We start from the raw sequence: 12897 nt of genomic DNA on the forward strand, positions 1-12897 counted from the left end.
AAAAAAAAAAGGAGCTGAAAATAACTAAAAGTGCCAGGGACTTCATAAAAAAATGTGGGAGAATGAAACAGCTTCTAGTAACTTGGAATCACATACTTTAAGACACACTCTTAAGTTTTAAATGTATTTCTCAGGCAAGGATTTACTGTGGGTGAAAGTAAAAGGGGTTGAACAGATCTTTCCTTTCCTAGCTAACCTTTTATTAATGTTTTCCAGTGGTGATAATGAGCTCTTCATGACATAGCCACAGCTGGATTCTGTTTCTGGCTGACTCAGAGTGCTAGAAGTGCTAACTATGTCTTTTTCACTTATTAGTGAAAAAGAAAAGATTCAAATGTCTTTGAGAATAATTACTGCAGCAGTAATAACTACGATAGAATGCAAAATCTTCTAGGAAGGCCAGATGCCTTAAAAAACACTGTCAGAGTCTATAAATATTTGTAAGTTGTAAATACAGCCCTACAAATTTAATGGTTTAAAATTTTACTTATTTTTAATTAGTATATGTATTAAGTATATATATACTATAAGTATATATATATAAGTATACATATATATATTAAGTGCAGTGATATTGAAAAAAAATTAAGATCATAGTCTCATTAAGTTTTGTGACTTGGGAATTTATTTATAATCCTTAATAACAGAAACATTTCTGAAACAAAAGGAAGTATTTAGTGAAGAAAACAAGTGTAATAATTAAGTTATTCCCCTTTGATATTACCTATCTAAGGATAGTAACAGATTAGAGTGAAAGGTGAAATTAAACTAGTTTCTTGATAATGCAACTTACCATCAAGTATTCCATATAAATAGAAAAATGTTAAATGTAAATGTTTTAACTTAATCATTTAAGACATTGATAAAATAAAGCAAATAAAAATATTAATGAAACCAACTTACTTTTTCTGTGGTTTTACTTGTTAACACAAATCTTTTTTATTGTATCTGTCCTGAAGAAGAGTTTTACCAGATTTGAAAGATTTGCATTTGGTAATTCATAGCCTAAACAAAGATTTTATGGAAGATTAAAAAGATACTGTTTGAAATATACATTTGGGAAGGATGATTGAAATTAATCCTATATCAACGGCTCATGTTTATTTATGCAATTCAGAACATAAAATTAACACTCAGTTTCTGTTATGAATACTTGTGTTGCACTGCTGAGCTATAGGCTGTCTGTCTAAGGGATCACGACTTCATGATAGTTCTTTAAGGTCTTACAAGGTCTTTGTTTAGAACCTTGCATTTGAATTATTTAAAGGCCATCTGATGATTTATGCAAAAGCGCTTCCTTTGCTTCTCTTGAAACACACTGTGACAGGAGGAGTTGCAACTGCCATTGGTAATTATGCCTATAGGAAATTTGTTAAACAAATGCTACACAAACGCCACATGGTAATCACTAATTGATAACATCTGCAAATAAACTACAAATTATTTTTTATTATGTTATCTTCATACAAGTATTCTAAAAAGGGTTCTGATATGTATTTAGAAAACTCTGGAAGCAAGTCAATATACAAACAGAAAACATTTCTTACTCTCATCCTGTAAATGACAGTGCGACTCTGGCTTATTGCTATCTTGCTCCACTTACACCTCATCTGCAGGCTGAAATGTTTTTTTTCGATCTTCAGCAAGGCAAAACTTAGCAACATACCTAATTTTAACCTGACAGGTTTTATACACAACATATTCATCACCCTGGTAGAAACAAAGAAAGGTATTTTACAATAAAAACAAGGCCGTAGATAATATCATGCAAATTGATTAAGAGGTGAACCTAAATGAGACATGATTTTTGAAAAATAATAGAATCTGAAAGCTTTTATTTTCACTCCCCTAATCTCTCTGTATCATTACCACTTGTATCTCTTCTCACTTTGTATTCTCCACACTCCTTGTATTTCCTCTTCTCTGTAAAGCACAATCATTCCTCAAAATAACTAAGAACAAAAGAAGTAAAAAAACCTGGTGGATATCTAGACAACAACTGTATCTGCTAGTGTGCCACTACAGCTATCATCCCTGCCTTACAGTACCAACCTATAAGGACATGGATTTTTATCAGCTGGATTCATTTACAAAACAATGAACCTTCCACAGTATAACCTTCAATTATAATCAAATATAACATTTACATCTTTCTTTTAAGAATTATTTTCTTGCAAGAATTCTTTACAAATAGCAGCTTAGAGGCTTAGAAGTTTTTTATATGTGCTTTACAGGCTGCGAGAGAGACAGAAGTGATTTTACAGATTACTGTCTAGTGATTTAGTGTCTGAATTGAAATGCGGGTTACATTCATTCTGTTACCTATCAGTGGCATAATAAATCAAAAACTTGTTGCCTTTTCAAGTGCCCAATACTGCAGGATCAGTACCTCAAAGTCTGAAAAGATGTCTGCTATTTTACGGTCTCCACGCACACTGTCATAACCTGATGGTGCATTATTTAATGAATAATCTTGTTCATACAAATCTGAGCAGGATCCAAGGTGCCACATCACAAACTGCCAGGAGCCGGGTTCCATCCATTTCACTGGGTGAAGAATACTTAATACTGCTGCTATATGTAAAGAAAGATCATGCACATTTTATTAGAAATTATATTAATGTAAATGTCGTAGGAGTTTAAGGATACTCAAGCACTTCTGAACAGATGGGCAGGAAAAACAGGTCACACAATGAATGAAGTACCTTGCTCGCTGTCACCCCCAGCCCCATCCACCTGCCCTTACAGCTGGGTGCGAGGGCTGCATGTGTGTCCACACTCAGCACACCTCATCGGCAATGCCCCCAGCAGGCTGAGAATTTCCCAGCTAGCTTCTGCAAAGATGAGGCAGTGGACTGACTTGCAGCAGAGTAACTGAACTCCTGACTGACTGAACTCCTAGCGAGCTTAAAAATGAAGGAACTAAGTAACACAGGAGCTGAGGGGGAGCTACAGGGGAGATACTTGGAGATTCCCCTAGGCAGGCCAGCTGTGCTTAGACCAACTGGAAGATGTTATTTGTTTAGACATGCTGACTAACTTCTTGCACGAACAATCCAGGCAGTCCCGGGAACTCCCCCAAGCAGTTTGTGCTGTAGATGTAGGAACATACCAAGCTGTACATACATTGGTAATTTTAAACAGTCTCTAGAAACTGTTCCTGCATATGCAGGAAAGCAAAGGGTACACAGACCAGTCTCTGCATATAGTTAAAATAGCTTAGATATATTTTGTATATAGTTTAAGATAATCAATAGAAACAGATTATGTATATGCTGGAGTAGTTGCTAGGGTCAGCTGGATGATAACAACAGTTCCATGATTCTCCACTGATCCAGCTGAAGATGCCATCACAACAATGATTGCAATGGAACCTCCTGTCACCATCTGGACAGCAACTGGTCTTCCTGTCCAAAACACTGAATTCCTCCCATGGGTGTTACTCTATTCATAAGATTCCAATAAATTATTTTTTTAAACTAACAGCCTGTGACTACCTGTGCAAAGTATTCTGTCAATTTACCTAGTGAGCATGTTCAAAACTGGTGTAGCACAGTGCAGTTCAGGGCTTACCAGCAATCTGGAAAAGTGACCTGACATAGGTCCTGTTTTCTAGGTAACAGCTTTTTGGAAACTTTATAGTCTGTTTCAGTTTTGTGATGTATAACTTGGTAGAATTCCATCATCATCTCTTGTAGTGCCACCTCGCCAGCTCCCTCATCCAGTGAATTCTTTACTTGGAGTAAAATACCTTCTGCTTTGCTCACATTTAAAAGTGATTATTAAACTGAATGCTGTTGCAAAATTGCAGAAAGAGCACAAAGTGATAAATACTGAAAATGAATAATTTAATTCCACACTGAAATAAAACTTTAACTCTTGTTAGTGCAATATCCACAAAATATTTTCTTGCAGTTAGGATGTGAAAGCAGTATTTAGAAGTTGGATATTATTCTGCCCTTATACTGGGCTACTTGCAAAGTACCTCAAGCAGAGCTAAGAGACAGTAAAATAACCTCCCTGAAATAAAATGGAATATGAATCAAATTGGAAGACAGCGTTCCTTAACATCTTGTCGATTCATATTGTCAGCATTAATGCATTGATGAAATAACAGGAAGTAGAGGATAATCAATTTCTTACTCAATGTCTAAGTTCACTAGTTCATCCTAAAATACATAAAGCAAAGTAGAATTCCTATTTATAAAGTGCAACCTACAAATGAAATGAAAGTAATGATTCATTTTAGACGGTTTGTCCAGATAGACAGGATATTCCTTCTCAATTGGAAATTTTTCACAGAATACTCTATATTATTTTGTCTTCTCAAGGCAGGAGGAAAAAGGCAAAATACTTTTTAATTTACATGAACCACAGGCAACAGCTAGTAAAATGTTGACATTAGAGGCTGCATAGCAATGTCTTATTGCAGTTCAATATTGATCCAAGACTGGTCTCTGTCTCACAAATGCCTTTGGGGAAAAAAATGGAGGGTTAGTCTAACTGAACAGCAACCCACTTCTTCATTATTGTGTTTCAAAAATCCAGAGGTTTTTTTTCCCTTTCAATACAAATGCTATTTCTCTTGCAAACTAATTATAAATGGGAAGAGTTAGTAAAAACTGTTTTATCATATTCTTACAGATCGATGCATTGAGGTACAGAATCTTTTAGGTCTATGGTTCAGCTCTTGCAAAAGCTACCAAGGACTGAAAATTATTTATCAAATTTCACCTACTTGAAATATGTTAGGAATCTTAATACCCAAACAACTGCACCTCATTAAAAGCATTTACCACAAACAGCATTTCCTTATGTCTTTACTGATTTATGCAATGCACTCACTACTGTCTCTGAGTACACATATAACAATATTACTAAAGTACTACTTACTCACCAGAACCTACATAAATGTGCATTATTTCCACATCAAAAAGGAAATATTCTTCTACCATACATCAGTTGAATAGCATCAAAAGTGAATTTCACATAATAAGATTGGGGCAAAGTAATTCCAGAATTGGGACCTTCTACTGGCAAAGTTCTTCCAATTTAAAACCAACATAAACCTCAGGTAATTTTGCCTTCAGTGACAACAGAGATGAACAAAACTCTCGTCTTAAAGAGTCATTTTGTTGGCTGTTTGTTAAGTTATATGAATTTAAATTACATGAATAATCATTACTCTCTTAAATGTCTAGGGAGCAAAGCAAAAGAATTGAAGTATGTGGGAAAGTGGGGTTAAATGAGCCATAGACTTAACAAAGGGGTGGATAGGCAGTTACTCTTAATAACAGCTGGAATACCCAAAGGCCTTCAAGAGTAGTTGTATGTTCATTACAGGTGTCATCTGATAATGGAGACAGGGACTGTAATTAAAACTATTTTTCCATTACAAGAGAATGGCTGACTGACAAGAGAGTGGCTGGCTATGGTTAAAATATACTGGCAGGAGACAGTAACCTGCTATTATGCACTGCCTTCTATGACTATCTTTATATGTAACTTGACTTATCTCATGAAAGGGATCCTCCCGCAAGAATTGTGTAAATTGCTATGAAATGGAAAAGACAGCCATCTGTCCTAGGGTGTAGAGCATGTTTTTAGTGTCATGATTTAAAAGCAAAATTTGAGATAAAAATTTCTGAAGCATGGATTTGTTGAAGTGCAGGACTATCAAAAGTGTAATTACCAATCCCAATCTGAAACCCGACATATGTGTTGGCTGGGAAAAAATGACTTCTAACAGCATTTATGTATTCATCCTCACAGAGTAACAAAAATTAACTTACATCATTTAGGCTTATGTTGTTTACTGATTCAAGTGGTAAACTATCCCGGTGCCCAACAGCTCCTGCCCAGATCAATTCCACAAAATCACTAACTTCCTGACATACAGCACTTGAATGGATGGCTTCTTCTAGAAGTAACTGCAGTAATATAAACACAATTCAGTGAAAAGACAAAGATGCAAGTCACGGCAGTGAAGTTCTTACACGGATAATTAAACTTTCCTATTCCCATAAACAACACAGTGCGCAATGCTCATTCATGTTTAGCATAATTTCTTCAGCCCTGTCAAACTGAGGGAAGGTTTGCTTTTTTAAATTCTTTCCAGTGGAAAGCACGGCAGGCTGGATGGCCATGATCTCTCTTGAAAACTGAGACACAAAGTCTTGGAGAAGACAGAAGTTGATTTGCTTGATATCTTTATCAGTACATTGTACTATCAGGTACATGGACATGATAGTCTGCAGACCCCAGCCATTTCCTTTTTTGCACAGCTGGTAAAAGAACAGATGGTTCAAAATGGCCAGTGTTTTATCACATCTCTAACAGATGACAGTAGATCTTTAGTTCAGAAAGCTCTGGTGGGAAAGACATTACTCCTGCAAAAATAAAAAAAATGGGAGCAGCAAAGCTACAGGAGAATAGAGAGGCCACGAAAATCAGTGCAATTTGTAGATCAAAAAGAGTTGTGAAAACAGATATTCTCATGTTCTTCTGAAGCATTTACTTAAACATTTTCTCACTGTTCTACAACTCCAGAAGCTGCCATTAGACTTGATGTGATTAAACAATTCTCACACAAGTTTGGACATTCTACATTATTAGTTTATATGGCATCAACCACACAGCTTCTGAGATCACTAGAGGACATATGTGGGCCTTTCAACATTGCTGGATATAATCTATGTGCCAGTTGTGCCCTATTATAATAGAAGCTAACCATGGTGGAAGAGAGAAGTAGATAAAGTAAGTAAGAACGTAAGTAGGAAAAAAAAAATTGTCACACTACAACCATTTTAAAAAGCAGTAAAACATTGTCTGAAGAGTACTTTAGGGAGCAGAATCCAACTGTTACTGCCATTGAGGGGAGTCCCATTACTGATTCCAATATGATCTACATCAAGCCTGTGACATCTGCATAGCGTGCAGAATAATGACAATCGAAGTCATACATCACACAATGCTGTTTGCTATATTAGCACATCACTTTTTAGATATCACATTAGCTGATAATGCATCTACTGAGAAAAATCCCCAAAACTATAATGAATGTGACTACATTTGCTTTTAATGTGTTTAAGTACTGGGGACATTTACTCAATATTCTGAAAAAAATAATTTCAAAACATTCATATATAAACAGTCTCCCTTAACCTATGGCTGTATTATTATAATCTAGACAATGTTTACCACATTCAGAAAATTAGAAACTAAAATAAATCATTAAGGATAGGAAAGTGTAAACACGCATGTTGTACAAGCCTTTTCCAATTTTGTAGAAGCTACAAATTCTGCTTCTGGTGGAAAACTCTCTGAGCAGGAAATCCTGGCTCTTCAAGTCTGCAATAAAAGACTTGTACTTTTCTCTTATTTCTTCAGCAGTATTAGTTACAAACTGTTTATTATTCTGTAAATTGAAAGAGTAAAGTTAGTCAAAGAAACTATGTAGAGACTTAAAGAATCAATTTTACTAGACACTGCTCTAACAGCTGACAATCCACACAATTTCTGGGTTGTGATTTAAGAGGCTCCCAGCAAGCCAGTGCTTTCATGAGGGTTCATGGGACACGAAGAACAAGCACAGGGCTCCATATACAAACCCCACAGTGACAAGATAGGTTCATCTGAATGTGTGCTGGGATAACTTGTTCTATCAATTGAACTACTTAAAATTCATCCCTGATACAGCTCCTTTGACTTGAATCTAATGTTGTTACACTGACACAGACTGCAACTGCTATACCAGAGTGCGTATATAACTTGCATACTGAGAAAAACTTTTAAGCTGCCCTCCAGACAAGCTTTTCTCTCTCAATAGTATGTCCAGAATATCACTTACTATAGCATTTCAGCATTTCAACATGTCATTACACACTTTAGATATTGCCAGGAAAACATATGTGAGTATGAGGCACGTGCATCCACGCCCATGCTGTGTTGCTGCCAAGTCCCAAAACAGTTCTTTTGAGCAAGCTGTAAGCAGACACACAGAGTAGAGGAGCCAATTATAAATCAAACTTTTTATGATAAAGATTAACAGAATGACCTCCTATTATCTATATCTAAGGATTAGCCTTCAAGTAAGAATGAAAAGCATCTGAAGCTCTCTGGAACAGGTATATTCAACATGCATAAAGAAACAAACAGGTAATGTCAATGAGTAGTTCATACCTTTGTTACATTTGATGCACTGAAGCGTGCACATAGTCAAAACGGAAACTTGTAATGCTCTTGGGAACACTGTAATTCAATAACTACAAAATCTTTGCTTTCTTTGGAATTAACCTAAATGGAGAGATAAACAGACTCCCTACCCCCAATTTATTGCTTACATACGTTTCATTCACATGATACTGCACCAAGTACTTCCCCTTGTCCTACTTATTTTTTCAGCCCATTTAGAACCACACACTATGGCTGGCTAAGAAGCAGAATTATTCATTATTTGTATCATAGTAACAAGCAGAAGCTCCTCTCAGGGCTCCCCTGTACTGATTGCTGTACATTTCCATAATCTTTGTGTTTTGCAAGATTTTGAATAAAAAAGTTGAAAATTTAAATTAGATTTAACACATAACAGCCATGGTAATGTAGATCTTGTCAGAAGCAAACATATTATTCTACTGCAATACTTTGGTGAGAATGCTACAGCGATATAGAAAAGTTTTTATTTGGGTGGAATTAGGCTGCACTGAAAGCCAGAAAGCATTAAAGTACTTTTCAATACTCCTCTTTGCATTGGAGTACATGATAACATAGAAGACTTACTGCTGATGTGTATAAAACTAAACATTTTATTCATCTACTGATCCTCCTACATTCTCTCACAATAACAGAAAGGCTTATTTTTTCAAGGACACCGTATTTTGCAACTTCAAAATCTTGGGGGGAAAAAAGGAGTATCTTGATCATTTTCACTGTAAAATCTGGAATGGAATCAAAGTAATTAAAAATCACATATGCCCAGTAAATGGTGTACTGTAATAGGCTGCAACATTATACTAAAGTAAAAACTAATATAAGAAGATATGTCTATTTTTCAGCAGCAAAATAACAACAACAAAAAAGTTTTGAGACATGAAATCCCACCCAACAAGCTGCTGCACTAACAGGCCAGAATGTCTAGTGTGAACCTGAAGATGAAGACTAGATTTCAATCTTCATTCTTCAGAACAACTATGGAAGCAACACAGGAAATGTATTTTCATTGCCTAGTTACATGTTAATTTTTTAATAGCTTGGTCAGCTACCTGTGCTGTCTGAAGCTAATTCCTCCCTCCTCCTATTACATTAGGATACATACGCGTAGTCATATCCTTCAGCACCAGGACTTTTAGACCCAGTGTAACTTCTAGTACATTCCCACAAAGTAACTAAATACTTACCCTATCACTGAACACCAGTCTCTAAAAGTGAAAGTTGCATTTTGTTAACAGATTTAAGATTGTTGGAGCTGGTTTTGTTCCTTTAACTCAATAATTAGAAACAGTTATAATAATACTGTGTCCTTATCAACTAAGAACGGTCTCAGTTACCTTGATTTTCAGCTTCCCCAAGAATTTTCATGGGTGAAAAAAAATGCTCAGCACTTCTAAAAACAATGAATCAGACTGGATTACAAAAAACTGTGTGAACCAAGAAAAGAAAAAAGTTGTGATAATAAACAGAGCTCCAATCAGAAAATCATAAAGCATGAGCCATACTGATGCTTGCTGAGTTGGTAGAAGCTTTGCACGTATTAGGGAGCTGGACTGAAGGTGTACACTGAGATGGAAAAATGTAAAAATAAATTTCCACAGATGGATCTGAAGGTATAAGGAAAAAAAAAAGCAGTTATAAATTCATACACACAGAATGCAGAAAATGAAGAAAGAATAATTTTATCTTGCACTACATTATTAAGATAACGAGAGCCATCTCCAGAAGTCACTGAAACAGACTGGGAAGTATGTGTGCGTGTGGGTGTTGTCCCCCTCCCAATTTACAGAAATATCAACACACATGTATCAAAATATATCTTTAATTTAATTTTATTTATTTTAATTTTATTTAATTTATCCACTTTGGACTCAATTCTTCTCTCACTGTCTTCAATAACAGGAAGGTTGGAATTGTTTGCATTTTTCTTTGTGGCATTTTTATTTTCAGCAGATGAGAGGTCTTCCACATCGGCAACCAAAACATTTATTTACTTGGTATATCTGGTTTCTCTAATTTAACTTATGGATAGTTAATAAAAACAATACTATCACTTAATATCCATAAATATTTTACAGGTTGAAACAAGTTAACAGCTTCTAAGGTCACATTCTAGTCAGCCATATAACTGGCAGGATAGGGAGTCAAGTATTGAAGGGCAACTGCCCCAGCTGCCTCACTGCTAGCCTCCCTGGCTATACCAGAGCTTATTCCCTCCATGCACTTCGCCACCTCTGACTTCTGTGACAGGAAGGGGAAAAAGAATTAGGGCACGTAGATGAGAGCTGCACTAGGCCACTTGACCACAGAGCTCAAGAGCTATTCCTCCATGACTCACATATTGGTTTTGAGGGTTTTTGGTTGGTTTGCCTTTTTTTTTTTTTTTTTTAAAGTTGTATAGACATAGTGTATGAATGCAGTTTTACTTTTAGCTTAAAACTATTTAGGATTGCTACTGAATGGGTCTACCCAGCTTCAGCCATGCATGCTCATGGCCTCTGCTGTGCAAAACCAGATTTGTTTAACAGACTCAATGATGCAGCAAATGTACGAATGCATTGGTCCTGATTCTTATTCTTATATATAGTTCTGAAAATTGTACTGATTCATGACATGAGAATGTTCATAAAATAAAATGTATTACGTCAAAAGTAATTACTTTTAAAAATATTTAAAGGAAAGACTAGCACCCAGCAAAATCCAAGAGATGTAAAAGTAAAAAGAAATAAAAAACGTAGTTACTAGGAAGAAAAAAAGATAATTAAAACAGTAATAACTTTCAGAATGGTAATTTTTTTGCTGACTATACACATTAAATAGAGTTATCCTTCTCATCTCTTTTGCACATTATTTGGCTTGTCTCACAGCATTAAAATGAACATTTGTCTATTTTCCTTCTACACAGAGTTATAATAATTTGCATCTGAACCATACTAAGTATTGGAATGCTTGAAGTTCTTCTATTTTAATGAAGTTGCATAATATTTCTAGCCCATGTTAACCTGTTCTCTAGCTATCTTATTTTCTCATATTTTTACTTCAAAACAGAACACTTCCTCATACAAAGGCATTGAAAACCCACTGCATTCTGTTGAAATTAACTAAAACTTCTAAGTTACTGTCATTTTTTTCAGTGGAGTCAAATAAAGAGTCATCAGAGTAGCTTTTTTGTTATTTTTAGTATTTTATCCACATTTCCAACTTGAAGTCTTATTTGAAGTTTCATTAAAATAAAACAAACAAACAAACAAATCAATGGAAAGACTCCACAGAATGGAACTAGTATTTCTTTTAAAAAAACATAATCTAATTTTTTTATCAACTTTATTGCCAGTTTCCATGGTTGCTGATTTCTTAAAAGCTGATTCTAAGTATTCAGCTTCTAAAACTTTCTTCCCCAAAGTACCTGACAGAAGAATAAAGTATGTCAAATATAACTACCCTGTCTGTCTGGCTATAAGGGACAGGTGCGCAGACATTTGTCTTAAACATTTCTTGGTACCAAGGAAACCACAAGACTGTAAAACACAAGCACCAGCCTACAGAGCAGAGCCCTGCAGTCAGCTTGCACCACAACAATGATGCCCACAGCCTGGCACAATCTCTCACAATCCCTGTGGCACAGGCGCAAAAAAAGTTTGGCTGGTAGTCACAGCACTTAATGGGGGCACCCGCCAGCCGACGACCCCCTAAGCATGCACAGTGGACTGGAGACACCACACGATCGTCACGTGGGTCTCTGTTGCCTTGACTACTTAAGTTGGAACTGTGTGGAGATTTTGGGGACTTGGACTGTATAAAAGGACACCATCAGGAGCTAGGGTAGGAGACCCCTCACCACCAAGACACCAACAATCAAGAGGACCAACAGGATGCTGCTGGATCCTAGGGTGGTGATATCTTCTGTCTCTGTCTCTCTTCTCCTCTTTATCTTGCTCTTCCTTCTCTTTGCAGCATCTTATCTTGCTCTTCTGTTCCTTTGCCGCATCTACCTCACTTCATGTGCATAGTTTGATGTTGTAGTCATCTGAATAGTCCATCCATAGAGTTAAAGTCTGATGTTGAATCATTTTGTAAAGTCGGGTAAACTTCTCCCCTTTCCCTTTGGTTTTGTGACTCACCTGGCAGACAGCAATATCTAGAGTTCTCGCATGATCGTATAGGCTTTGATCATATAGGCTTTGTTAATGTTTGTGCTCAACAAACAATTTGACTGGTCGTTTGGCGTTGTTTCACCTTAATTTACTCCGAGGGGGTTTCAAGCTTTACATGACCTTCCACACCACCTGCTGATCAGGTCGTGACACTGTCCTTTGGTCAGAAGCATCACCTTGTGATTTATTAACCTTATATGCATCAATCTGTAAAAGTTCCCCCTTTTCAACTGATTTCCAAATGAAATCTGCACATAAAACAGGGAGCTGATACTTCTGAATATTTTTTAGATCATGACAGCAGAGGACATCAGCAGTATTCACAAGAACATGTGTAGTCTGAAAGGCAGGTTACAATTACAGTTGCTATGCAAACGTAACTACAATATTAATCCAAATACTGTTTTTTTGCAATTAATACCGGTACAATCCTAGAGTCCAAAGGACACATTTAAAAATAGACAACGTTTTTGGACAAGATTTTAATTGAAACATCTAATTTAGAAACATGGTACCTCTGCACTTCATCCATAAA

General features: G+C 36.1%; 1 protein-coding gene across 1 annotated transcript in view; it reads right to left on the minus strand.

Moving 5' to 3' along the window:
- The window catches only part of PARP4 (poly(ADP-ribose) polymerase family member 4), a 31580-nt gene that overhangs the window by 10473 nt on the left and 8210 nt on the right, over positions 1-12897 (minus strand). The window contains 12 exon segments of the mRNA XM_075050584.1: positions 971-1005; positions 1548-1710; positions 2390-2503; positions 2505-2574; positions 3574-3762; positions 5779-5930; positions 7273-7318; positions 7320-7417; positions 8182-8295; positions 8845-8899; positions 10032-10181; positions 12496-12701. Coding sequence (XP_074906685.1) covers positions 971-1005; positions 1548-1710; positions 2390-2503; positions 2505-2574; positions 3574-3762; positions 5779-5930; positions 7273-7318; positions 7320-7417; positions 8182-8295; positions 8845-8899; positions 10032-10181; positions 12496-12701 — 1392 coding nt within the window.

This window comes from Buteo buteo, chromosome 18 (genome assembly GCF_964188355.1).
Source record: "Buteo buteo chromosome 18, bButBut1.hap1.1, whole genome shotgun sequence".
In the NCBI taxonomy this organism is placed as follows: domain Eukaryota; kingdom Metazoa; phylum Chordata; class Aves; order Accipitriformes; family Accipitridae; genus Buteo; species Buteo buteo.